The sequence below is a fragment of the Monodon monoceros genome, unplaced genomic scaffold (assembly GCF_005190385.1).
Source record: "Monodon monoceros isolate NGI ecotype Baffin Bay Population unplaced genomic scaffold, NGI_Narwhal_1 Super_Scaffold_18, whole genome shotgun sequence".
Classification (NCBI taxonomy): domain Eukaryota; kingdom Metazoa; phylum Chordata; class Mammalia; order Artiodactyla; family Monodontidae; genus Monodon; species Monodon monoceros.
In genome coordinates this window covers 156312287-156339096 of record NW_021703774.1, presented here as the reverse complement: position 1 = coordinate 156339096, position 26810 = coordinate 156312287, and the positions used below count along the sequence as shown (strand labels likewise).

The following is a 26810-nucleotide window of genomic DNA, read 5'->3' as shown; positions in this document are numbered from 1 at the left end:
AAAGTCTCCTGAGGGTCTCTGACTAGGACTGAAGACATTATTGGACAGAAAAAGAGGCTGACTGGGTATTGTCACCTCTGCTTTCAAACAGAGGCAGTGAGATGTCGGGGAGAGGCCTTGGGTTCTGAGATCAGGGCCAGATTGGGTGGTCTTCTAGCTCTGCCCTTCTGAGTTGTGTGGCTTTGAGCAGCAATAATAACTAAGCACAATAGTCATAGCTGATGTTTATTCAGTGCTCAGTTTACGTCTAGCACGTCACTTTACTTCTTTGAACCTGTTTCCTCATCTGTAAAATGGAATGGAGTAGGAGTTAGTCTACTTCTCAGGGTTACTATAGGGCTTGAATGGGACCATGTAGGTGAAAGAGTTTGGTATAAGCTTGAGCTGTGTGGTAACTTTAGTTATTTGTGGGGCTGTAAAGGGGTCCCGTGTTGTAGAAACACAGGGAAGCAGGAGGATATTTATTCCTAATGGAGCCAGGTAGTGGTTTTAGGGGAAGGGTGGTTCTCTTCACCAAAAATATATGCGATTGTGAGCAAGGCTTTGAAGGGTAGAGAGGGGGATAAAGAGAAGGACTTTCCAGGGGGAGGGTATCTTGTGTGCAAAAGTGTGGAGGAGGGAAAGTGTAGGGTATGTTTGCGGAACAGTCCTGGTACAATGAATGGCTAAGCCTGGCGCCCCGTGAATCACCAAGGATGCAGTCAGGTAGGATCTTTGGCCCCGGGGCCAGCTTTGAGGCAAGAAGATTTCCTTCCCTAACATTATCCCATCTACGGCTGAGTGAGGAGTGGGCTGGAGGGTGAACCGAGTGATTATAGAGCCCTGCTTCTGGGTCTCTCCCCCTTACCTCTAGGGGACGGCCTGGCAGGAATGTGACCCACCCACCCCTTCTGACCTCCTTAGCTGGGGGTCAGGTTCGGGCATCCCTGGAGCGATGAGCCGGGTGGCTCTGGGGAGCATGTGGCCCAAGACAGGAGTCAGTAGAGCTTAAAGGACAGGTGGATGGAGGGGAGGACAGACGAAAGAGTGCGAGGCGGGGTCTTAGGAGTAACAGGCACAGGGAGCTCACACTTGGCAAGCATCTCCTATGTGTTGTACCAGCCCTTTGAGGTAGGTATCCTCACTTTACAGATGGGGAAACTGAGGCTCAGAGAGGTGAAGTGACTTGCCCATTTCTTTGTCCAGTCATTCATCATTCAACGCTTATGTATTGGGCAGAGGCTCCGTGCCAAGCGCCGAGGAGTCAGGGGTGACCATCTCTTGGCTTCTGTCCCCTGCGGTGGGGGTCCGGGGGAAGTGTTGTGAGGTCGCATTGCGGCCTCGTCGGCACTCGAACCCAGGTCTCACTATTTCCAAACCATCACTTTGGATCCGGACACGAGCCCCGTTGCACGGCTCGCGCGGCCACTGGAATCCCCGGTACCTCCACTTTCCCTGGGGTCCCACCTGCCGCACCTGGCGCAGGTGAGTCCCGGGAGGTCCCGAGCGCCGCCGGAAGGCGGCGAGCGGTTCCGGCAGGTAGGGCGGGGCGGGGCCGGGGCGGGGCTGAGGGCGGGGCCAGCCCGCGACGCCAGGAGCCCGACCGGATTCCGCGCCCTTCTGCCCGCGCCCTGCGCCCCGCGCCGCCGCCGACATGGGGGCCTGTCTGGGCGCCTGCTCCCTGCTCAGCTGCGTGAGTCCCGCCCCCGGCGCCCGCCCCCGCCGCCTGCCCCTTCTTCGGCCTCGCACTTTTGTCCTGTCTTCTTCCTCCAAATAGTTTCTTCTTTTTCCTTCCTCCAAACTTGTCTTTCTGGGCCCGCATCCCGCCTCCTCGCCCCTCGGGTCGCCCCTCTAACCGACTTCCCCCGCCCCCATCCCGGGCCCGCGGGCGCCGGGGACAGCTGGTGTCCGGGGATCGGGTTACCGCGGGGGCGGGGGTGGGGCGCGCTCGGGCGGGGGAGGGGGTGTCCTGGGCGGGCGCCCCTCCAGGGAACTGGGGAGACTGAGGCCCAGAGCCCGGGGCGGCTGCGGCCCCAGCTGGCTCAGCTTGGAGTCGTCCTGGCAGTGCGCCTCTGGTCTCCGTCCCGGACGCTCTCTTTGTGTGGCCTGCCGGTCCCTGTCCCTCTCTGCCGTGTGTCCTCTGTTTCTCTGGCAATCTGTCAGTTGGTCTTTCTGTCCCTACCCGTCTGCCTCAGTTTGTCCATTTGTATGTGTCTGATATCTGTCCGTTCTTTTGTCCGACTGTCTTTGTCCGTCTGAAGCCTCTCCATCTGTCATTGTCTGTCTAGACGGCTCCGTGTCTGTCCGCCGGGGTCTGTCTGCCCGTTCAGTCTGTCAGTCTCTCTGTGTCTTGTCTCTGCTTCGTTCAGTCTGGCTCAGGCTAATTCCTGGGCACTTCCCCCAATGAACCCCAGACGCTTGCCCTCTGGGCCCCAGAGCCGAAGTTGGGGGAGGGGAGGAGGCCTCCTTTGCTTTTCTAAGCCGGTCTTGAGTGAGGGGTGCGGGTTACCACCGCCATCGGCCCAGCTCTGGGTGGGAAAACCCGGGAACTGAGGGAGGTTGGGGTGTGTGGGGGAGGGATTACCTGGTCGTCTGCTCGGGGATCTGGGGAGCAGCCAGCAGAGGGGAGGAGCTTCCTCCAGACCCCGGCTGGGAGGCCCCTTCTCTTTTCTCCTTTCCCAGCCCCCTCTCCCTTCCCTCTTCCCTTCATTAAATCTGAGGTTCATTCAGGCAGCCCCCTCCCCCTCTGCCCCACACAAAAGATGAGCAGAGAGGCAGGAGGGGGAGTCTGGTGGCTGCTGAAATCCCAGTTTCCTTTGTCCCTGATTTGTGTGAGTGTGTTAGGATGGGGGTGTAGGAGTGGACAGCTGGGAGATCCAGAGATTTACTTTACAGCCATTTTTGGAGAATGATATCTGCACAGAGAGGCTACATAGTGGGTTCCTGGACTCTTGTCCTCCCTGGGCCTCTATTTCCCCATCTGTGAAGGGTGTGTGTGTGTGTGTGTGTGTGTGTGTGTGTGTGTGCGTGCGCGCACACCTGCAGGAGGGGGAATCAAGAGCTGGTCCCTGAGATCCCTCCCTGCCCAGTGAAACCAAGGTTTGGGCTAGGGCTCTGGCCAGAAAGGGTTTGCTTCCTGATGGGGGAGGGAGAGTTTCCTTGGAGTTGACCAGAATTCCATCAGGCTGGGCTATCCTGGGGATGGGGGGAGTGTTGAAGGGAGACCTGCCATTTCTCTGTGCGTCTGTCTCCCTGTCTACCTCCCTCATAATGCTGTTGGGAAGATTTAAAAGCGCCCTGCCCTGTTAGAGTAAGTGCTCCCAATAGGAGCTATTGTTATTATCATCTTAAAAAGGTGGTTGGAAAAAAAAAAAAAAAAAGGTGGTTGGAGACTTCCCTCTGGAGCCAGTTGCTGGTCTCTGAGTCAGACTCCTACAATGCTGAGTCAGAAGGCACCTGACGGGCCTGCTCCAACCCCCAGTTTACCGATGAGGAGGCTGCAGCCCAGAGAGGTTAGCTGACTTGCCTAAGCTTGCACAGTGAAAGGAGGAGGAACTGCACAGTCAGGATTAAAATCTGATTCCTGGTCTAGGCTTCTGCCCACACCTTCCCTCCCTTCACATCCTGGATGCTGAGGGATAGGGTTGGCACAGAGTGGAATCGGCAGGTTCGCTTAGGAAGTATCTGATATCTGCAAGGGACCTGCCCCTCGGGTCAGTGGCCTCCCCTTGGCGTTCTGACCTCTGACATTTACTGAGTACTTACGGCATGCCAGGTGCTGTGCCGAGCCCTTCACCCCTGCCATCTCATTACGCACCCCACCCGCCAACCCCATGACATAGTTATCCTATTTTACAGATCCTGATACGGACAATAGCTTCTGTTTACTGAGTGCTTACTGTGGGCCCAGAGCTCACAGCCCAGAGCTGTCCAGTGGTAGCCCAGGCCCAGCAGTGTAGTGAGCACTTTGTATGTACCCTTTCATTTAATCCTCACAACGACCCCAATGAAGCAGTGAGTATTATCACCATTTCACAGCTGAGGAAGCTGGATCAGAGAGGGAAGATGATTTCCCCACAGCCACACAGTTTTAAGTGGCACAGTTGGGCACTACTGGATACCAATAACAACCTGTTTCAATGGACATTGCCCCACAGGAGTGAAGTTCTAAGGGGGGGTTGCCAGGCATCTTTAGAGGGAACATTTTGGCATACATGGGTCGGTGGGGAAGACTTTTGTCCCTCCTGCCGTGACGCATTTGCGTCTGCCTCTTGGTCACAAAAGTCGCGCTCTTGATCAGCATTTGGACTGGGCTGAAGGTGGGTCCTGGCTGGGAGGAGATGAGATGGGCCCACTAGGGATGGGAGTCGCCAGCCAAGCCAGCACATGGTGAGCTGGAGATATTTAAGGAGGCCCTTCTACAGTCGAGGGAATGTGAAAGGCCTTTGGCTCAGACCCATTGGTCTTGGTCCTGGCTTGGCCTCTTCTCAGCAGCGTGACTGAGGACCTCTCTCCTTGTCTGTAAAGTGGCGAGAACAATGGCACCTGCCTCTCAGCATGTCAGGAGGGTTCAGTGAGACTTAATTAGCATGAAGCTGGCGTGCCGCGGCTGCTCTGTAAGCTCCCGCCAGTGGTAAAGTGCTGGAGACCACTTTCGAGGAATGGGGAACCTAGTGAAACCCAGGGCTGTCTGATGGGCTCCAAGCCACCTCACTGCCCTGCCCAGAGGCCCATTTTATGGCTGAGGAAACTGAGTCCCACTCGTCTAAGGTCATACTGCCAGCTGGTGGCAGAGTCAAGACAGGGCCCTCTCCTCTTCACACTGCGTGGGGGAAGGAAGTATGCTTTGAGTAGTCTTGGGCTGACCTCTTCTCTCCTGTGTTTGGTCTAGTGCTAGGGTGGCTCAGCCAGTTATGGGGTGCCATGGAACCTCGCAGCGTAAAGACTCTCGGTGCTAACCCCGGGCTCCTGAGTTCTGAACTCTCCGTTCTGAGAACCTGGCTGGTGCTAACCCCGGGCTCCTGAGTTCTGAACTCTCCGTTCTGAGAACCTGGCTGGTGCTAAGATTCCACCGCTCTTATTTCTGGTGCTTTTCCCTTGCTGCCTTTCCCCTGAGTGCATCTGTGGAGGGGGTGTTGTAACCTGAGTGTGGGAACAGTTTGTAGTCTGCCTTGGCCTTTCACATTGCATCACAAGCATAGCCTGTGTTGCTGTCGTCTAGTGGCTTTCATCTCTCCTGCCTCTATAACATTCCATGGAGTCAGTGGGCCACCACTGTCCCCTGGTGTTGGGCAATGAGGTCATCTGCAGTTTCCTGATAGTCTAATAAGCTCATACAACCTAAAGCTTCGTGCCTGTTTTAGTTTTTTTCTGAATTTAAAATTTCTATTTTTTGATAATGAAAATCAACTTTATTGGGGTATAATTTATATTTAACTATATTTAGTTGTATATACCCATTTAAGTGCTCCCAACACATCTGCTCCATTCAGCAGAGAGATCCCTCTGAGGGATCACGATGTACCATGATGTACCACGATGTAATGATGGATATTTAGTTATTTTCAGCTTTCTCCTATTATTTTCCTCGTGGAAAGTGTCACAGTGGACTTCCCTGTGTACATGTGTGCACACGTGTCTGCCTTTACTCCCGTGGGCTGGTATTTCTATAGGAAGAGGTTGTGGTAGGAGTGATCCCCAGAGGTGGAGTGGGGATCAGAATGTATGAACTCCAAGGAGGCTCCAGAAGCAGGGGGGGGCTGTGTGTATTGTTCTCTCCCTGACCTGGTCTCTCTGGCTACCAGCTAGGCCCTTGGAAATCCTGAGGTTTCAGGTATCAGGAATACCTGGATTCTGATCTCCAAAAACCACAGTGAGTTGAAAGGCCAGGCTCCCTGACTGCAGTGTGCAGCTTTTCTTGTGTCTCAAATGTCTCAAATTGAAATGGTATCAAGCCAGAGCCAGACCCTGACCTGGGTACTTGGGCACTTGGTTCCTGAGATCAGTACCTGTTGGCCTCCCTTGGTTTTCTTGGGCACTGGAGGGATTGTTTTCATCGCTGGGGTGTTTTGAAATTTAATGAGTCTGCCATCAGTGACTTAGCAGGCCCTGATGCAGACAGGCCTGATCTTGAATCCCAGCTCCTTAGCTCACTTGCTGTGTGACCTTGGCCACATCACCTCTCTGAGTCTCAGTTCCCCACTTGTAAATGGGAAGTTACAACACACTTCATAGTGTCCGTGAGGCTTAATCTAGACAAAGCCCTTATCATAGTGTCTGGGACAAGTAACTCGTCATAAAGGGAAGCTATTACTGTTATTACCTGAATCTCAGCACTGCTGTTCGCTTACTGTGTGACTTCTGGCAAGTTTCTTAATCTCTCTGATCTCAGAATGCTCTTTATGTTTATGAAACACTTCTTCTGGCATTTGCTTATCTCCTCACTGCCCCTCCTCCCAAGGTAGCCATGAACAGGAGTCAGGATTGGGGTGGGGTTTGCAAGATACAACCAGAAACTGCTGGATGATTTGGACCGTGAGGGAGAATTTCATTCGGCATTCACTTAGCAACTGTGCTGTTACTTGGCTTTGTGGGTGAGAGAGATGGGTAAGAAGGAGCATTCTAGGGGCATTTCCAGTGTGGGGGAGAGGTGTGGGGGATACAGGAGGGCAGCTGCCCCTCAAGCAGAGTGTGCTCTACCCCTTGTGACCAGTCCAGAAAGCAGGGGGCGGGGCCTCAGAGGAGCAAGGGGCCCTTTTCAGCCTGCTCTCCACAAAGCTGGTCACTCAGCATAAGGCTGTTCCTGTCCCTCCCTGCTTTGAGAGGTGATGCCCAATGGCAATGGATGAACACGAGGATCCTGCACATGGCTGCCAGACTCTGCCAGCCTGGCTGACCTCACCACTCGCTTGCTTATGAAGCTTTGGCCATAGGGACTTCTTTCCATTCCTCCAACGCTCAGCTCCTGTCTGCCCCAGAGCTGCCTCAGGCTCTGTTCCCTCTGTCTGGAACACTCGTTCTTCCCCTTGGTCAGGAGAGTGAATCCTCATTGTTCAGCTCTCAGCTTAAGTGTCACTTCTTCCAGGAAGTAACCCACTACCCCCAATCTAAACTAGGCCCCCGCCGGTCACTCTCATGGCAGCACGTATGTTTTCTTCTTCACACTTACCATGACAGGTGTAATGACTTGCTGAGTATCTTTCCTGCCCTTGGAAGCTCCAGGATGGCAGAGCCTGTGTCTTCTTGCCCTCCAGACTCTTAAATACCTGAATGAGGAGTCAGGGCTGTTTGGGGGAAGAGAAACAGTGAACCAGATGTATCTGGATGTGGGCCCACTTCCTCCAAGGCTGGGCTGTAGAACTGGCTCCCAAGGGATGAGTCTACAGCTACGAAAGGTGTGGCATCACCAGCCCTTAAGTGATCTCAGCCAGCCCTAGGGAGGGAGGGGCTGACGGAGGGCAGAGGAGCTGGAGACAGAAAGGGCTGGACGCCTCTGCTGTCCCAAACTGGTGCAGCCCCAGAGCGGGAAGTCACAGCCACCCATATTCTTCATTCCATTCATTCAACAGATGTTGATTTACCAGCGCTTGCTCTTTTTGAGGTCTTAACATACGTCTGGTATGATGCCAGGCGCTTTACATTTGTTCAGCAGGTAGTCACCGAGCTCCCGACGATGTGCCAGGCACAGTTCCCACCTCTGGGAATACCATGGTGAACAAAACAGACAAAACCCCTTGCCCTGGTGGAGCTTGCACGCTAGCAGTGAGAGGCCGGCAACACGAGTAAACTGTGAAGCCAATCAGGTGGTAGTAAGTCCTACAGAGAAAAATAAAGCAGGGAAAGGAGAAAGGGAGCCTGAGTGAGTTACAATTTTTTTTGGTCGTGCTGCGAGGCTTGCGGGATCTTAGTTCCCCGACCAGGGACTGAACCTGGGCCGTTGGCAGTGAAAGCGCGGAGTCCTAACCACTGGACCGCCAGCGAATTCCCAGGGAGTTACAATTTAAAATCCCTACAGGACTTCCCTGGCGGTCCAGTGGTTAAGACTCTGCGCTTCCACTGCAGGGGGTGCGGGTTAGATCCCTGGTCGGGAACTAAGATCCTGCGTGCTGCGCAGCGCTGCCAAAACAATAAAAATTAAAAAATAAAATAAAATCCCTACAGCATTTCATTCTTAGAACTGCTATGTGAGAAGCAGGTACTGTTAGGATTCCCATTATATGGAAGAGGAAACTGAGGTTCAGAGAGCTTGAGTGAGCTGGTCTAAGGTCACATAGCTAATCAGTGAAAGAGCTGGCCTTCCGGATTTTTTTTTTCCACTCTGCCTCCTCCTAAATAAGAAGCACTGTGACCCCAGCTCTCTTGCCGAAGCCACAGTAACACCTGAGATAGGTCCAGGTTTGAATCTGGGTTCCGTTGCTTACTGGCTGTGTGTCCTTGTGGGACCCAGCCTCTTCCAGCCTTGGTTTCCTTGGCCTCTCCCTTGGGCTTGAAAGTTAGATGGGGTGACATCTGGGGAAGAGGTGTCCCTTCGTGGTGTGGCACAGGCAGTCTCTGCGTAGGTTTGGAGATATTGAACGGGCAGTGGGCAGTGGGTGGATGCTGCGTGCTTGGGCGGGGAAGGGGAGAGGAGACCAGAGAGTAAGGTGCCATCCTGGCCTCCCCGCAGGCGTCCTGCCTCTGCGGCTCTGCCCCCTGCGTCCTGTGCAGCTGCTGCCCCTGCAGCCGCAGCTCCACACTGAGCCGTCTCATCTTCACGGCCTTCCTCTTCCTGGGGGTGCTGGTGTCCGTCATCATGCTGAGTCCCAGTGTGGAGAGCCAGCTCTACAAGGTGAGCCACCTGCGGGACCTGGCCTCTGGCAAAGGCTCAGCTACTAGGGGCCCAGGCTTGGGGGCCCAGCTGATCAAGAGGTGGGCAGGAGTGCCAGCGCACCGATGATCCAAGCTTGACGATGGAGGGTCGTTTCTTCATATTGGGAGGAGGGTTTGAGCCTTATTGTTTCTCATAAGCCTTGGTCCCCTTGGGAAGTCTCATGAATCATTATCGCCATCCCCGCCAGACACTGGCCTCAGGGTAAGCTCTCCCCACTTTCATGCATGAGCCCAGTTTGAGGGTCCTAAGTCTTCCCTTCATCTCAGTGTTTCATAGCCAGTGGGATAGTTAGGCCAGAGGTTCTGACATACTGTGTATACAGAGCGTGAATTCCCTGGGAAGTGTGCTAGTCATGCAGAATCTCAGACCCTGCCTTAGAGACTCTAGTTCTGTAGGAGAGGGGAACCTCCGGGGATTCTGATGTAGCTGGTGGGCGGAGAGCACTTTGGGAAATCCTGCCCTGGACCGTGCCATGCCTTCCGTTTGTCCCTGGGGGGCTCACTCATAGGGCTTCAGCCGCAGAGGTGGGTGGGAATGGAGATGGGCCATGGGTGGAAGTGGGAGGCTCGGGTTGCCCTCCTGGGAGAGCCTCCTGCCTGGCGGCCTGGACTGAGTCAGCCCGGGTTCTGGGTGGGGTGGGGTCTTCCAGCTGCTCTGTCTGTCTCCACAGCTGCCCTGGGTGTGTGAGGAGGTGGCCGGGTCCCCCGTCGTCCTGCAGGGCCACATCGACTGTGGCTCCCTGCTCGGCCACCGTGCCGTCTACCGTATGTGCTTCGCTATGGCGGCCTTCTTCTTCCTCTTCTCCCTGCTCATGATCTGCGTGCGCAGCAGCCGGGACCCCAGGGCTGCCATCCAGAATGGGTGAGGAGGGGTCCCACCTGCACCCTGGGCCCCTCCCGCTGTGGTTTTCCCTATCCTCGGCCTGTCTCCAGCAATCTCCAGACCCTAACCCTCAGACTCAGGAGCCGCTGAAGCCAGGAGGGCACAGCACAGAGGTCGGCTCATCTAGTAGTTCCCATTTCTCAGATGAGGAAACAAAGCTCAGGAAAGGCAACAACATCCCTAGGGCCACACAGCAGTTTAGTGACACAGTTGGGGTTAGAGCCCAGGCGACCGTCCTCACCCATCACTGGTCCTTCCCTCTGCCCCTCGGGGCTTTTTCTAGGGCCAGGACAGATTTTCTGTGCCTGTCAGACTATCAGGAAGTCTCTCTCACCTCTCCTAGTACCTGCTCTTCAGGGTTGGGGTTCTGGGGGTCCAGCCTTCTTCTCTCCCCCTACTCAGCTTTCTTGTCTGTCCTCCCCCTTTCCCCACCATAGGTTTTGGTTCTTTAAATTCCTGGTTTTCGTGGGCATCACCGTGGGCGCCTTCTACATCCCTGACGGCTCCTTCTCCAACAGTAGGTGGCCCTGGTGGGGAGGGATGGGGGCTACCAAGGATGAGCGTGCTGGGGGCTCCTCTGCACACAGACCCCAGACTACTGGCTGGGTCCTTGCCTCCCACCCAGGAGAACAGGACTCTGGTGCTTGGCCACATGGCCTTTGGGCAACTCGGGGTTGGGGGGAGCCCCCTTTGACCCCGACCCACACCCTGACACAAGGCATCTCTGTGCGTGGCCAGGGGCTCCTGAGGGCGGGGACTTTGCTGCTTCTCAGTGTCCCCAGTGCAGGGTGTGGCACAAATGACTGTTGAATGTATAAAAGTGAGCGTGAGAAGAGACCCAGACCCAGGGGCTGCTGCGCCATGGCTGGACCCCCTTGCCTCCCTCCCCTCTGCCTGCCTAGTCTGGTTCTACTTTGGTGTCGTGGGCTCCTTCGTCTTCCTCCTCATCCAGCTATTGCTGTTCATCGACTTTGCGCACTCCTGGAACCAGCGGTGGCTGAACAAGGCTGAGAAGAGCGACTCCCGCGCCTGGTATGCAGGTCAGTGCCACCCAATGGCCTCGTGAGGGGGCTGGGCTACCTGAGGAGTTGGGGCGGGGTGTGGGGGGGTGGGGGTGTGGGGGTGTGGGGGGGTGGGGGGGTGGGTGTGGTCCCTGAAGCTGGACTACGGCCTGGAGGGCATCTCGAGCTGCCTCCTAAGGGCAGGAACTGAGCCGTCCGTGTCACGTGGAGGGAAGGGTGTGCGGCAGGGGCCCACTGACCCGGGGTGGCTGAGGTGGGGTCAGATGAGAGCTGCACTGGAGAGTTCAGAGGGATCTGATTGAGTGAGCCCTGCAGAGCGAGCCACGAATGACACCTGGTCATTGAAACCCCAGTGGCAGAACGGGTCCCTTTTCAGTTCTTCTGAATTGATCAAGAAGAAAGGCACTCTTCAGGGTTGATTTGATTTTCACACCTCCCTGATCACCAGGCATCTAGTTCACTTTTTGAGAGATTGTTCTCTATTCATTGTCTTTTTTTTTGGCTGCGTTGGGTCTTTGTTGCCGTGCGCAGTCTTTCTCTAGTTGCGGCGAGTGGGGGCTACTCTTCATTGCAGTATGTGGGCTTCTCATGGCGTGGCTTCTCTTGTTTTTGTTTTCGTTTTTTTTTTGCGGTACACGGGCCTCTCACTGTTGTGGCCTCTCCCGTTGTGGAGCACAGGCTCCGGACGCGCAGGCTCAGCGGCCATGGCTCACGGGCCCAGCCGCTCCGCGGCATGTGGGATCCTCCCGGACCGGGGCACGAACCCGTGTCCCCTGCATCGGCAGCGGACCCTCAACCACTGCGCCACCAGGGAAGCCCGGCATGGCTTCTCTTGTTGCGGAGTATGGGCTCTAGGCGCGTGGGCTTCAGTAGTTGTGGCTCGCGGGCTCTAGAGCGCAGGCTCAGTAGTTGTGGCACACGGACTTAGTTGCTCCACAGCATGTGGGATCTTCCCAGACCAGGGATTGAACCCGTGTCCCCTGCACTGGCAGGTGGATTCTTAACAACTGCGCCACCAGGGAAGTCCCCTGTATTCATTGTCTTTATTTTTATGGTGACCTTTTTTACGGCAAGTGAATCATTTTAGTTCAGGGTGGGGCAGGAGCTCACAAAGCCTGGGTGAGGGACGGAAGTTTTTTTGTTTTTAATAAATTTATTTATTTTAAATCTTTTTGGCCGCGTTGGGTCTTCGTTGCTGCACGCGGGCTTTGTCTAGTTGCGGCGAGTGGCGGCTGCTCTTCGTTGCGGTGCGCGGGCTTCTCACTGTGGTGGCTTCTCTTGTTGCGGAGCACAGGCTCTAGGCACACGGGCTTCAGTAGTTGTGGTGCACGGGCTCAGTAGTTGTGGCTCGCGGACTCTAGGGCGCAGGCTCATAGTTGTGGTGCACAGGCTTAGTTGCATGTGGGATCTTCCCGGACCAGGGCTCGGACCGTGTCCCCTGCATTAGCAGGTGGATTCTTAACCACTGCACCACCAGGGAAGCCCCCAGGGACTGAAGTTTAGTAGACACTCCTTGGAGGAGGAAGTTGGGGCCTGAGACCCAGTGCACTGCTCGACAAGGGATGGGGGTCCTTGCACCTCTTGACCCACCTGCCGCTGCCCCTCCCTCCCAGGCCTCTTCTTCTTCACCCTCCTCTTCTACGTGCTGTCAGTCGTGGCCGTGGCACTACTGTTCATCTACTACACCCAGCCTGGCGCCTGCTACGAGGGCAAGATCTTCATCAGCCTCAACCTCATTTTCTGTTTCTGCGTATCCATAGTCGCTGTCCTGCCCAAGGTCCAGGTGAGCCTGCCTGTCTCTGCCCAGCCTGAAACCAGGCTCCTCGGTGTGTGGGACTTCTTGTAGGAACCTTGGGGTCCTGGGGCCAGGGCTGTCAGTCACAGAGGCTTGGGCCAAGAGTGTGGGCTCCCAAGTCAGCCTCCCTGAGTTAGAGTCTTGACTCTTGCATTTACATGCTGGCTGTCTTTGGGAAAGTGCCTTAACCTCTCTGTGCCTCTTCCGTCTCAAATGTAAAATGGGAATAATAACACTATTTGGAGTTATTCTCAATATTGAGACCATGTTTATGAACACTTAGAACAGTGCCTGGCATATAGATATTAGAACAGTGAACACTTAGAACAGTGCCTGGCATATCCATCAGACATTGGCTATTGTTATCATTATTTTGATGTCATCATTGTTTTCATTGCAAATCAGGAGAACATTAGGAAGGGTCACTGAGTGATGATTCCTAGACACCTCAAGAAGTGGTATTAGAAGGTGCAATTCCACAGTTTCCAATCCCAGACTATCTGGGATGATGGGTGGGAGCTCCCAAGGCAATCACTTGTTCTTCAGAAGGGAAGCCTTCTGAATCCAGTGGTATTTCACAGTTTGGGATATCAGCCCACCAGGCGTTTCAGAGGTAGCTTAGATAGTCTTTGGGGGTCCTTAGCAGAAAGGTTGGGAATCTCCCTTCTGGCCAGAGCTTCCATTTCCCAGTACGAAAACGGAAGCCCAGAGAGGGTGATGCCTCTGTTCCAGGTCACACAGCAATCAGTATTCATTCAGCAAATACCTCTTGAGCATCCACTGTGTACCAGGCACTCTTCTAGATGTTGGGGATACAGCTGTGAGGAAGAGGAGGAATAATAATAGCTAACAGTTAATGACATCTGTCATGTTATTTAGTCCTTGCACCATCATCATCCCCACTTTCCAGATGAGGAAACAGAGGCTTAAAGGAGTAAAGAGACTTGCCTAAGGTCACACGGCTAGTAAGGGGTGGAGCTGGGATTTGAACCCAGGCAGACTGGCTCCAGAGACGGTGCTCCTAATCACAGAGTTCAGATTCATATTTTCAAGTGTGTCTGTGTGGTGAGGAGTGGGAAAGAACAACCGACAGGAGACGAGGCCAGCTGAAGTAATTTTGGAGAATAAGTGCTATGTGGAAAATAAAAGAGGGTATGGGCTGAAAGGGAGGTGGGCAGGCAGGGCCGGGGTCTGCTGCAGTCAGGGTTTTCAGAGCCTTTTGCGGGGGTCCTGTTTGAGCTGAAGCCTGAATATAAAGACACTGCTGGTGCAGAGATATGGGGGAGGAAGATGTCAGGGAGAGGGCAGGGCGAGTGCAAAGACCCTGAGGTTGGAGAGGATTTGGCAGGTTCCGCGGACAGAGAGGTGGCCACCATGTTCGGGGAGTAGTCAGCAGGGAGGGCTGTCGGATGAAGATGCAGATGGGGTAAACGAAGGAGGGCTTTAATTCAGAGTGTGAAGAAGTGCTGCCCTTGAAGGATTCTCAGCTGGGGAACAAGTCGGGTAATCTGTTAGGAGAAAAAATTAGGACTCTACCTTTGGGTGGGCGAGGTGGCAGTGGGTGGCCCAGGTGGTATGTTTTCCCGAAGGGTGTGGGGTGGGATGGCCCTAGGGTGGTGAGGGTTTCTGAGGTCCCCCGGTCGGGTGTGGCTGGGCTGGGTGGGGGTGGGGTGTACCCAGGTTTGGCAGGAGTCACACTGTGGGCTGCCCTTGCCAGGATGCCCAGCCCAACTCGGGTCTGCTGCAGGCCTCGGTCATCACGCTCTACACCATGTTTGTCACCTGGTTGGCCTTATCCAACGTCCCCGGTGAGTAGAGGCCTGGTCTTCCTCCTGGGCTGGGGACCCTCAAAGATGACGGGGACATTCCCAGCCCATTCCAAGACTTAGTCCTTCAGGGAGATGGGAGGACCCTATCTGTTCCTGGAGCTGTCTCTGTTGTTTTGTCTGCTGTGTGCTGTCGCTGGGACTTGAGTAGTTGGTTGTGTGTCTGTCTGTCCCTTGGCTGTCCATCTGAGCCCATCCTCTGGGCTCCCTGGCTACAGACCTGGCCTGCGTGGGCTGAGGGTGACCATGCTCCCATCCCCAGACCGGAAATGCAACCCCAACCTGCTGACCCTCTTTGGCAATGGGACGGTCCTGGCAGGCCCCGAGGGCTACGAGACCCAGTGGTGGGATGCACCGAGCATTGTGGGTCTCATCGTCTTCATCCTGTGCACCCTCTTCATCAGGTAGGGTGGGGGGCTGGTTTCTGGGAAGGAATCATGATTGGGAGCCCTGAGGCACAAGTGACGGGAGGATGTGGGAGCTGGGACACCAAGCTGGAAGGCGCGCTCCGCAGGCAGCACATCCAGCCCCGGCACTGTGCTGGTGGGGAAACTGAGCCCCTCAGAGGGCACAGAGTGACTGGGCAGCGGAGGCGGGGCTGAACCCTGCCTCCTGGCCCAAGGCCTTTCCCGAGCCCGGGTTGCCATGTGCCCAGCTCAGCCGGGTGCAGGCAGCTGTGGTGCCAGGGCCGGAGCCTGGACTGGGGCCAGCGGGTCCAGGCTCTATCACTCACACCTGTGTGTGGCCGCTTCACCTTTCCAAGCTTCAGCTTCCTTTTCAGTTAAAGGATGATAGCCTCTAATGCCCAGGGTGGCTTGTGACCCCACAGTGTCCCTTGAGAAAAAGCAGCTCATTCTTAAGATCACATGTGCTCTTAAGAGCACATTCTTGAAGGGGTCTTAGCAAGTGCTTATCAGCGTGGACTTGAGCCTGGCACCTTGGGCAAGTCTCTCAACCTTTCTGTGCTTCAGTTTCCTTATCTGTAAAATAGGAATAAAAATACTACTTATTGCATTGGCTTGTTCAAGAGTTATGATGAGTTAATATGTACAAGGCACTTAGAAAAGAACTTGGCAAGTAGTAGGTGCCAAATAAATGTTTGCCATTATTGCAAAGAACTATTAATATTTGCACAGCTGGATGGCTGTGAGTGGCTGTTTTGTGTCACCAGATGGTAATATCAAGTATACTTATTGTTGACACTGGCAGACTCAGGTATTGCCTCCCTGTGGCCTGGCATTTCTCCAGGTGCCACTCTGTGTGTCTGCACCTCTGCCCTGATCTTTTCTCCCCCAGTCACCCTTCCTGGGCAGCGCCCGTTTGCCTGTAAGCAACACACCTGCTTCTAGGCTCCTGGGCTAGAACATTTTGAGGCTGTTTCACATTTCGTTTTGTTTTCACCTTTTTCAAAACATTTTCTCCTAGTTGAGTTGGGGCAGTTCACAAACACCTCTCTTCTTTGTCCTCTCCTTTGATTTCTTTTCCAACCCGGAAGGGCCCACGTCACCTCCATCTTACAGATGAGGAGACTGAGACTTGGTGAGGAGCAGCCACTTGTCCGAGGCCATGAGCGCACAGTGGCCGTGGTGCTGGAGCTCACTTCCCTGCCCCCGAGCTCTATCCCTCCCCATCCCCAACGTGGGCGCAGAGCTGTGCTTCCTGATGCTTCTAATACACCTCCCTGGCCTTCAGTCACTGGGCTGCACCTCGGAGAGCCCACAGATCCCATCTGTTCTTAGCACAGTTCTTAAAACCCAGGAAGCAAGGAAGCATAAACAGCCACGAGGGCAGGGACCACTGATGATGGCTCTTGCCCCCAGCTGGATGGCCCAGATCTAGGCTCATGTGCACTAGATATCAGCACAGTATTTGGTGATTGGGGTCAACTGAAGCTCAGCAAGGGGTGATTTTTCAATTTGATGGAATGGGCTGGAATCCAGGCCTTTGTTCACTTTTTTCAGGATACAAGTTGGATCTTCAAAATTGTATATGTGTCTCAAACTATTAAATGTAGTTAAAAACATCAAGACCTCATTGTAGAAAAGCAATGACAGAAATCATTACTATTATTCTCTCTTTATTATAAACGTAGAGAAAGGGGAGGCAGTGGGTAATACTACTTAGCTAAAATGAATAAAAGGTAAACAAATGTACCAGCAAATGAGCATTATTATGAAGATTTTTAATGAATGTAGTAGCTGGTACGATCCTTTGCGGTACTAAGTTCTCAACACGTGTTTGTGGAGATGGCAAATAAACAACCAGAATAACAGGGGCCGCTTATCTGGTTTCTACTCTGTGCCAGGCACAGTGCTGGGCCTTCAAACACCATTACTCCATTTAATCCTCCCAGCAACCCTATAAGGGAGGTACTGTTATCTCTGAATTTACAGACGAGGAATCAGAGGCTCAGAGAGGTTAAGCGTCTTGCCCAAGGTCACACAGGGAGTAGGGGTAGAGTTGAGAGTCAAGGCAGTTTGTTAACTCCAGGGCCCAGGGCCTAACCTCCAGGCCGCCGGCTCCCAAGCCTCTGGGACCCTGGTGCCCATGGTCATCATGGCCAATGCCGTGGTGCGTGAGGCCCCCTGGCGCTGCCCACCCACCCACCTCAGTGGTGACGGCCTGACAGCCACACGCACATCCTCCCCCCGCCTCCCCCAGTCTGCGCTCCTCGGACCACCGGCAGGTAAACAGCCTGATGCAGACGGAGGAGTGCCCGCCTGTGCTGGAGGCCACGCAGCAGCAGCAGGTGGCGGACTGCGAGGGCCGGGCCTTCGACAACGAGCAGGACGGCGTCACCTACAGCTACTCCTTCTTCCACTTCTGCCTGGTGCTCGCCTCTCTGCATGTCATGATGACGCTCACCAACTGGTACAGGTGCGTGGATGGAGCCGCAGGTCCGCAGTGCGCGTGCCACTTCCCTTCCCCTCCAGCCCTGCGCTGGGGTTTAAGACTTGGGCATGGAGGTGTCTCTCTAGGACCCTCCAGGGAGCCTGCCTCATCGGTGCTCCAGTTTCCCTGCCAGTACCTAGTCCACGCAGTAGCTGGCACCTTCGCTAAGTGCTGAGAAGTGGGGATCACGGGAGGTGAGGCTGGGCCTGTGCAGGGCAGACCAGGTTTACAGATCAGGGTGGTGATTTGGGTTATGGGGTCGGATTTGGGATTCATGGTTTGAGGGTTAGGAGTAGGGTGTGGGGTCAGAATCGAAGTCACAGGGTCAAGAATAGGAGTCCTGAAGTCAAGAGTTGGGATTGGGGCCATACAAAGTAACAAATTTGGTCATTTGGTTAAAATTGGGGTTGCAAGTCCAGAAAGCCAGGATTGAAGTGACCAGGTCAAGGAGCTAAGATCAGAGTAACTAGGTTAGCGGCCAGAACTGGGGTCACAGGGCCAAGGGTCAAAATTGAGGTCAGAGATATCAGAACTGTGGTCATAGGGTCAGGGATGGGGTTATGGGATTGAAGGTCAGAGTCAACGTTAGAGGTCAGGACTAAAGTTAGGAGCTTCTGGGTCCCAAAGTCAGGGACCAGGAGTGCAGTCACGGAATTAGGATCACAAGGTTAGCGACCAGAATCAGGTCACAATATTATACCTAGGACTTGGGTCAAGGTTGGAATTGAGGTCAGGGTCAGGTCTATGGTACAAGGCCATGAGCTCTATGTAGGGTCTTAAGGCCAAGTGTCAAAAATATCAAAGGGCTTCCCTGGTGGCGCAAGGTCAAGAGTCCCCCTGCCGATGCAGGGTACACGGGTTCACGCCCCGGTCCGGGAAGATCCCACATGCCGTGGGGCGGCTGGACCCGTGAGCCGTGGCCGCTGAGCCTGCGCGTCCGGAGCCTGTGCTCCACAGCGGGAGAGGCCACAACAGTGAGAGGCCCGCGTATCGCAAAAAAAAAAAAAAAAAAATCAGAGATGGGGCTAGAGTTTACAGGGTAAGAGCCAGAGGTGAAGTCAGGGGTCGCAACTGGATCCTAAGGTCGGGGCCGGGACTGAGGTCACAGCGTCAGGGCCAGGCTCACTGGGATGATGGTGTGTTCCAGACCCGGTGAGACCCGGAAGATGATCAGCACGTGGACCGCCGTGTGGGTGAAGATCTGTGCCAGCTGGGCAGGGCTGCTTCTCTACCTGTGGACCCTGGTAGCCCCCCTCCTCCTGCCCAACCGTGATTTCAGCTGAGGCGGCCCCCTGCGGCCAGCCTACCTGGTGCTTTGGGGCTCAGTGACAGCAGGCTGAGCACCCGCCGCGCCTCCGGGACGTGCCTCTGAGCTGGGCCCCTCTGTTCTTAGTGCCTTCAGGGAGGAGGAGCATCAGGCCCCTCCCTCCCGCTGCCCCCCCACGCCCACCATGGAGCTGCCTCCTCCTTCCCCTCACCCCCATTCGCCCACTCTTGCCCTCTTGGGAAAAAAGGGCCCCTTGTTCTAAGGCTCCCCAGGAGAGGGTCCTGAAGGAGAGAAGCACAGAGCTGCTCAGAAAGCAGGAGTGCTCACCGCGATGGAGTGCCCAGCACTGGGGCCCGGGTATTCCTGACCATGTACTCCAGGACACCCCGTCCCCTTCCTGGGCTCCGTGCCTTACTGAGTCTCTAAGACTCTGCCAATAAAGAAGCTGGTGTGTGTGCCTCCCATGTCTGTGCCCTTCCCCCTTGGCACGGGCCCCATCCCGTCTGGGCCCAGTGCAGGGGCTGGGAACAGAATGTCAGGGCAGAGGGGGCTGAAGGGCCAGACCATGAGGGGCCTTGAAGGTCAGATGGAGGGGCCCTGGCTCTGTCCTCTGGGCCATGGAGAGCCTGTGGGCTGGGGCTATAGAGGAAGGAGGGGCTTTGGCAAAAGGGAGCCTGGGGGTCAGAAAAGGGGGCCCTGGAGCAGTGTCCATAGGCGGGGTGATGAGGCCAGAGTCAGGGTGGAGAGGGGGCTCACGTGGGGAGGCTGAGAGGCTGGTCTTCGGGCCATCTTACCAGCGCCCATCCTGAGGTCCTGCCCATCTCTGACCTGCCTCTAGGGTCCTCCTGAAGAACTTGTCACCACCCTCCACTTCTCCCTGCTGTAGACGTTGGCCCCTGCTCTGGCCCCAGGGTGTGGTGGGGAAGAGTGTGTGCTCTAAAGTCGGCCAAGCTGCCTGGATCCGCTGAACTGCAAGAGCCATCGGGCTCCTGTGGGGCTCTGGGCAAGTTTTCCCCTCTGGGCCCTGGCTCCTCATTCAGCAGATGGAAAAACGCCACCTGTACCCAGGCTGCTGTGAGGCTCAGGTGAAACAGGTTACGCATTTCTGAAGGCGCACAGCGATGTGCGGGGGACGGACAGGCTCCTGGCTGGGGCCTCCTGAGCCTGGTCTTGACGTTGTGATGTCCATCCTCAGGTCATAACAGAAATCGAGGTGACTGGGGTTTGTTGGGGGCTGAGAAGCAGTGGCCAGGGACGCAGCCCACTTCTAAGGAGCTTTAGGGTCATGGGGGCAGCACAGGTGCACGGGTGCACCAAGGAGGTGCCTGCCGCAGACCCTGTCAGGACAGTGGGAGTCGGCCAGATCAGGGGGAGGGAAAACGCCCAAGGGACAGGACGCGGCATGTGAGCAAGAGAGCAGGGTGTTTGAGGACCAATGAGAAACGTAGGGTGGTTGCTGTGCAGAGGGTGTGTAGGGGTTAGGAGGTGGTGAGCTTCGGAGAGTCGGGCTGGGCCTGAGTCACACAGGCCCTTGAGGGCCATGGTGAGGAGACCAGATACTGTCCTGAGGGTAGAGGGGAGCCATGGAGGGTTTCTGAGCAGGGGAGAGGCCGTGAAGTTGTGAGCTGACCAGGGGGTGGTCCTGGAGGGTTTAGAGCAGAGTAGTGACGTGGTCAGATGGGTATTTTGGAAAAATTTTCCTGGATGAAGTGGAGGGTGTAGCAGGTAGAGGCAGGTACCAGGGCCCAGGGCGGAGTGGGTGGGGGCCTGGAGTCGGGCAGGGGCCAAGGAAGCCTTCTCTCACCTTGAGACAGATCTTGTGGATGCTTTTGTCCCCTGGTAGCTTTCAGCTGAAGGAGACCTCTCCACGGAGCAGCCTGAGCTTCCTCCCCACAACACATGAGATTTCATTTCTCTCCTTGTTTCACTTTAGGGAGAAAAAGCCCACTTTGTGCTCCCGATAACCTTTTTCAAAGGTTTGTAGAAGTGGGCACTTTTATCCTGCTTTTGTATCCTTGTTGCTCTACAGTTTTTCAATTATTCATTCAACAAACATGTACTGAGCATGATTTGTGCCAGGGTCTGGGCTGGGGCAGGCCTGGCAGGGAAGGAAGCCAGAACCAGACTGAAGAGCCTGAATGCTGGCTAAGGAGTTTCAGGTCCCAGTTTGGCTCTGAGAAGCCACCTCGTATCCCCCAGGCAGGGAGCTCTCCCTCCGTGTTTCCTCAGCCCCTGTTCTCTCTGGCGAGACAGTGGTCACACTCCTGTACCTGGTGGTCAATGGGGGTGTCAGGTGTCAGGCCTGACCCACTGCCCCCCCAGGGGCTAGGAAGCCCACTCAGCCTGCTTGCTGTATCCCCCTCATCCCCTGCTGCTCAGTGTCATGGCTTCCACACATCCTCCCTCCCCCATCTTTCCTCCATCACCTCCTTCCTCTTTTCCTTCATATCCTCTTCTCTATCCCCTCTCTTCTCTCTCACTCTCCTTTGTCACCTCCCTTCCTTTGCCAGTCTGTGGGACAGGCTGTAGGACCCCAGCTCTTTTTGTCTGCCAGTGCTGACAGGCTGGGCTTCCCTGCTGGACTGCTAATGGGGAAGCGGCTGCCCTCATCCCTGGAGACCTGTGCTCTGTCCCTGGACACCTGCTGCCCAACACCTGCTTCCCAACACCTGGGCTGTGGTCCCTGCAGCGATACCACCAGCAGCCGCAACCCAGCCTGCTCTGGAGCAACTTTGGACAAAGTTGTAGAACAAATATCAGGGCAGAGTGGGTGCAAGACCTGCAGATCACGTGGGGAAACAGGCAGTGTGGTGCGCTGGAAAGGGCTCTGGGCTCGGCTCCAGTTCTGTTTCCATGGCTGTCTCACCACTGTCTCGTCACCTGAAGTTAGGCAACTCAGTTCCTCTCTCTGGGCCTCAATTGCAGCTTCCGTAAAATGGCAATAGTAGCTGTTTTGTAAACCGTAAAACATGGTGCTTCCATGAGACAAACACTGTGGTTAACCAGCAGACATTCCCAAGCCCCTTCTCCCTTTCCTGCCTCTGTCACAAAGGCGGGAAAAGTCAACTGTCACTTTGCAGCTTCCCTGAGAGTTAGAAGTGGGTACCTGAAAACATTCTAGCTAAGTAGACACAAGTGGGGATGCTAAGGAGCAATTCTAGAAAAGTTTCTGATTTTCTTTTACAAGGCACTACTCATTCCCCCTTTTCCTATTTTAACACAAATACGATGCCTGGAGCCACAGCAGCTATCTTGGGACAATGAGGCAACGAGCCCGAGGATGAGAAACCAACATGGTGAGGACTGTGGTCCAGAAAAACGGAAGGAGTCTAAGTCCTTGATGCACTTTTGAGCTGCTGCATCAACCCTACTGTACCTGACTCCAGACTTCTGTTAATGTGAGGAAAACAAACACCAATAAATTTAAGCCCCTATTAGTTGGGCATTAAGTTCCTTGCAGCTGAATGCATTTCTAAATGATATAACATGTGAGATGTTTAGTGATAATAAAAATAATAAACAGGAGAAACTTACCTCCATTCCTCAGGACTATGGGCTAGCAACAGTATAGCACCCCCATATATATGTGTATATTTATAAATAACTGTGTATTGTATATGTTTATATATACATACCTATATGTTTAGTAGCAGGGGAAATTGTGACAAGACTTTTTTTTTTCCTGCCCCTGCCCTGGACTTCAGCCTTGCTCCCATGATCTGACTAACTTGGCACCTCTGCTTTACTCTTTCCCTCTTTCCCATGGACACTATTATACTTTGTGATATTGTGATCAAATATATATCTGGTCTTTGCCCGTTTCTGGCACAGAGCTCCTAAAACCCTTGGAATTTCCTTAGTGATAAGAGTGAAAAAGTGGACAAGACAGTTTTTTGAGATATTAAATTTTCTCTCCTCTGCCAAACACATGGGAGAAGAAGGTCCTGGACCTCCTTGTCTTGGGGGAGGTCTGAGGAAGAGTGGGAAGCAGGAGAGAGGTTACCTGCAAAATATACTTCCCCTTCTGCCTTTGGTATCCAAAAGTCCAAGTTTGTTGAGCAGCTTCTGGGCAGTGGGGGAGGGGGTGGTGATGGGGGCAGCAGAGGCGCCTCCTGGACGGAGAGGAGAGAGCCCCAAAGGAACTTGATTAGGGATGGGGGTGGTTCTTCCCAGACCCCAAAGAAGTTCTCCATGACTGGAAGAGGAGGCCGAGGGCTGTGAGTTCTATGAGCAAAGATGGGGGCACCAGTTCCTGCTGAGTTGGGGGAGCCAGGCAGAGCCCGGGGAGCAGGTGAGACCTCAAAGGGTGGAAGCACGGTTCCCTGCCCTGCCCGAGCTGCCCCCCGCCCCATACCAGATCTTTCTTGCTCTGTCCACTGCCTTGCTGCTACCTGCAACCCCAGGACTTTTGCACTATCCAGGAGGGGTCATGTGTGTTAGGGAGGAAAATGAAAAATGGCTGAGGTTGAATTTCCCACCAGCCTGGCTGGATGGGGCTTTGCATAGAAAGAAAGTTGATATAAAACAAATGAACAGGGCTTCCCTGGTGGTGCGGTGGTTAAGAATCCGCCTGCCAGTGCAGGGGACATGGGTTCGATCCCTGGTCCGGGAGGATCCCACATGCCGCGGAGTAACTCAGCCCGTGCGCCCCAACTATTGAGCCTGCGCTCTAGAGCCCGTGAGCCACAACTACCGAGTCTGCGAGCCACAACTACTGAGCCCGCGTGCCACAACTACCGAAGCCCACGCACCTAGAGCCCGTGCTCCACAACAAGAGAAGCCACCGCAATGAGAAGCCCGCGCACCGCAACGAGGAGTAGCTCCCGCTCACTGCAACTAGAGAAAGCCCACGTGCAGCAACGAAGACCCAACGCAGCCAAAAAATAAAAAATGTAAAAATAAAACAGAGATTCTGTTTCTTGCACACCTGTGAATTGAGCTTGATACCCCCTTTAAAATAGCTGTAGATAGAGGCTAATTTATGGCAGCCCCATCCCCTCAAAAAGCAGTAGGAGTGTGGAAAGCATTTCGTCTATTTCATTTTCTCGAGCAGCACAGGATTCTATTGAGCGAATATATTCCATCATTAATTTAACTAATCCTCAGTTAACGCGCATCCACATTGTTTTCAGTGGTTTTTTTGTTTGTTTGCTTTTGTCTTTCCTACTACCAGCCGCTGTGTTTATTCTGGCAGCTTGCTGAGCTGCAGGAAGAAGGTGGACTCCAGAGCCAAGATCCTCTAGGTTCTTATCTCAGTTTTGCCCATGAGCTACCCCCACCTCTCTGGGTCTCAGTTTCCCCATCTGCAGAATGGGGATTGTACTAGCACCCACCCCATGGGATGTTGCCGTGGTCAGTGAAATCACATCTGTAAAGGGCCTGGCACCATGCTCGGCCCACCGTAGGAGTCAAAGGAAGGGTGCCTCCTTCCTTTTTCTGGCTATCAGTCCTCGGGGACTGAGACAAAAGTCTAGGCCAAAAGATGAGGTCACCTTAGCCTTCCCTCTACCTCCAGAGACACCTGTCCTTTGCCTCTCTGGAGGAGGATGTGAGTGACAGGTGGCAGGAGGTAGGGAGAAAAATTATAACAGGAGCCAACATTTATTGAACAGTTCCTGTGGACCGAGCCTGGAGCAAGGAACTTCAACGCCAATAGCAAGTCTATTAGTGTACAGAGAAAGCAATTCATAAGAGAAAAAAAAGATGGAGACCTTGACTCCCCAGTCTTCTCTGATCCCCAGTCTAAATTAGCCTTCCCATTTCTCTTAGTTTTCTTAAAAACTCTACACTTCTCTGCATACATAGCCTTTATTACGGTGTGTGATTACATATCTATTTGTGTGATGATCGCTGTATTGTCTGACTTCCCCTAAGGTCAATGAGGGTGAGAACCTACTCTCGTTTATCATTTCCCTGGTGCCTAGAACAGAGCCTGATAAACAGAAAATGCTCAATAAGAGAAAGGTTAGTTGATTGATCATCTGAATGAGTATTAGTTGATTCTGGAGTAGCCATGAGAAAGCCTAGGGGACAGAGAGTTTATAGCAGAGTAGGAAGGGCCAGAGCCCTGGGCTGAGGTCAAGAGGCCTGGGTTCTGGTACTGAATGTGCAGGGTCAGAGGAAAATTCCGAGGAATGGCTTTGAAGCTGAGACCAGCAAAATAGGTGGGAATTGGGTGGTTCAAAGAGCATAGGAAGGGCTTCCCTGGTGGCGCAGTGGTTGAGAGTCCGCCTGCCGAGGCAGGGGACACGGGTTCGTGCCCCGGTCCGGGAAGATTCCACATGCCGCGGAGCGGCTGGGCCCGTGAGCCATGGCCGCTGAGCCTGCGCGTCCGGAGCCTGTTGCTGCGCAACGGGAGAGGCCACAACAGCGAGAGGCCCGCGTACCGCAAAAAAAAAAAAAAAAGAGCATAGGAAGACTGCCCAGGGCAGAGAACTGCATGGCAGCAGCTCTGCAGTAAGAGGACAGGACCATCCAGGAGCTGAGGAGCTCAGGCAGCATGGTGAGGGGTCAAGTGGTGGAGGTGGGGAGGTTCAGGCTATGGAGTTCAGAGGTCGCAGACTGGTGACTGGAATGCATGTCTGGTTTGGCCCTTGTTCTATGTTTAAAACAACAAGAACCTCAACAAAGATTATGGTGCCTTGCTCTGGAGCACACCTTCCGTCTACCTCAGCTTCCCCTGCCCCTCCTCAGCATCCCCCTGCTGCTTCATCTTTTTTTAAATAAATTCATTTATTTATTTTTGGCTGTGTTGGGTCTTTGTTGCTGCGCGTGGGCTTTCTCTAGTTGCAGCGAGCAGGGGCTATGCGGTGCGCGGGCTTCTCATTGTCGTGGCTTCTCTTGTTGTGGAGCACAGGCTCTAGGCACGCGGGCTTCAGTAGTTGTGGCATGTGGGCTCAGTAGTTGTGGCTAGCAGGCTCTAGAGCGCAGGCTCAGTAGTTGTGGCGCATGGGCTTAGTTCCTCCACGTTATGTGGGATCTTCCCGGACCAGGGTTTGAACCCGTGTCCCTTGCATTGGCAGGCGGATTCTTAACCACTGCGCCACCAGGGAAGTCCCTGATTCATCTTTTAAGTGACCTGCCTGACCATGAAGACATCTGAGTTGCAGCCTGCTGCAGGGCCAGGTAGGCTGTGGACAGGGCACTGGGAAGGCCTGAGGCCTGCCCACCCTCCTCTGAAATGCCTCCGGGGCTGCAGGCTTGGTCTGCCTTAGCCCTTCTCTGTTCTGTTTCCCAGAGGGTCCTGGGCTGGTGAGGTCCTGGCTTGTGAGGGTGGAAGGGCCCTTGTGGCGGGGGGAGTACCCTATGGTGGTCAGATCCTGAGCTGGAGTCCAGAAGGTTTGGTTCCCATCCTGGCCCCTCCACTTGCTTCACCTCTCTGAGCCTCAGCTTCCTTGCCTGTGAAAGGGGTGACAGGAGTCCCTACCCCAGAGGCTTAGGGTAGTTGTTTGACTTTGACTGTGAGCAATTCAGGACAACCCACTCACGTATTCGTTTGTTCAACATGCCAGTGTGTGAGAGTTTAGTCAACTGTACCGTTTCAAGACGACACAGGCCACAGGACCACCGTCACTTCTGACACCAATTGCAGGTTCAGGGGTTTCCAAAACTGCCCTTAAGTTTGATCATCCACTAGGAGAACTCCCAGAACTCAGTGAAAGCTATTCTACTCACAGTTACAGTTTATTACAGGGAAACGACAGAGTCAAACCAGCCAAGAGAAGACAGGAATAGAGTGGAGTCTGGGGACACAACAGCTGCTGAGCTTCCGCTGTCCTGTCCACGTGAAGTCAGGGTGTGTTCACTTCCCTGCATCCACGAGCGACAATATGCACAGAGCACTGCCAACAAGGGCAGCTCACCTGAGCCTCCGGCATTCAGAGTTCTGAGCGGGCCTCCACTGGGTAGGCATGACTGATTGATTGCTTGATTGATGACTGATTGGTCAATGGGTACTGTGTGACCCAAAGCCTGCACCCTAAGCCATGCCGTTGGTCTTTCTGGCATGGCCAGCCCCCATCCTAAATCACATTGTTACTGAGCAGAGAGGTGTGAGGGAGCCGGGCAGGAGCGCACGGCCAAGCCCCCGCACAGGACGACAGCCCTCGGTAGCGTGCAGAGTGGTGCCAGGGGTTTGTTTGAGAACTGACCCCTTCCCACCCCTCTCCTCAGGCGTGAGGCTCAGCAAAGGGAAGTCAGCACCCTGGCAGGACCACTGCCCTGTGGGTGAGCTTCCTTTAGTGGATGCATCCCATCAGCTCGCCTCCTCAGCTCCCGA

At 54.4% G+C, this 26810-nt stretch overlaps 1 protein-coding gene across 1 annotated transcript; it reads left to right on the top strand.

Moving 5' to 3' along the window:
- The first annotated feature begins 1482 nt into the window (after nt 1-1482).
- On the top strand, nt 1483-18996 carry SERINC2 (serine incorporator 2). The gene is made up of 10 exons (XM_029230156.1): nt 1483-1672; nt 8645-8806; nt 9519-9709; nt 10168-10247; nt 10633-10770; nt 12366-12535; nt 14265-14355; nt 14636-14777; nt 17035-17250; nt 18413-18996. Exons 1-10 carry the CDS (start codon nt 1634-1636, stop codon nt 18546-18548), a joined length of 1365 nt encoding a protein of 454 aa, XP_029085989.1. The 5' UTR covers nt 1483-1633; the 3' UTR covers nt 18549-18996.
- The last annotated feature ends 7814 nt before the right edge of the window (nt 18997-26810 follow it).

Bases quoted from the DNA above. Each gene is read 5' to 3' on its own strand.
- SERINC2 (XM_029230156.1), top strand. From the start codon at position 1,634: ATGGGGGCCTGTCTGGGCGCCTGCTCCCTGCTCAGCTGC. The intron at 10,248-10,632 runs GTAGGTGGCCCT...CTGCCTGCCTAG, and splicing joins TGACGGCTCCTTCTCCAACA to TCTGGTTCTACTTTGGTGTC. The intron at 14,778-17,034 runs GTAGGGTGGGGG...CGCCTCCCCCAG, and splicing joins CTGTGCACCCTCTTCATCAG to TCTGCGCTCCTCGGACCACC.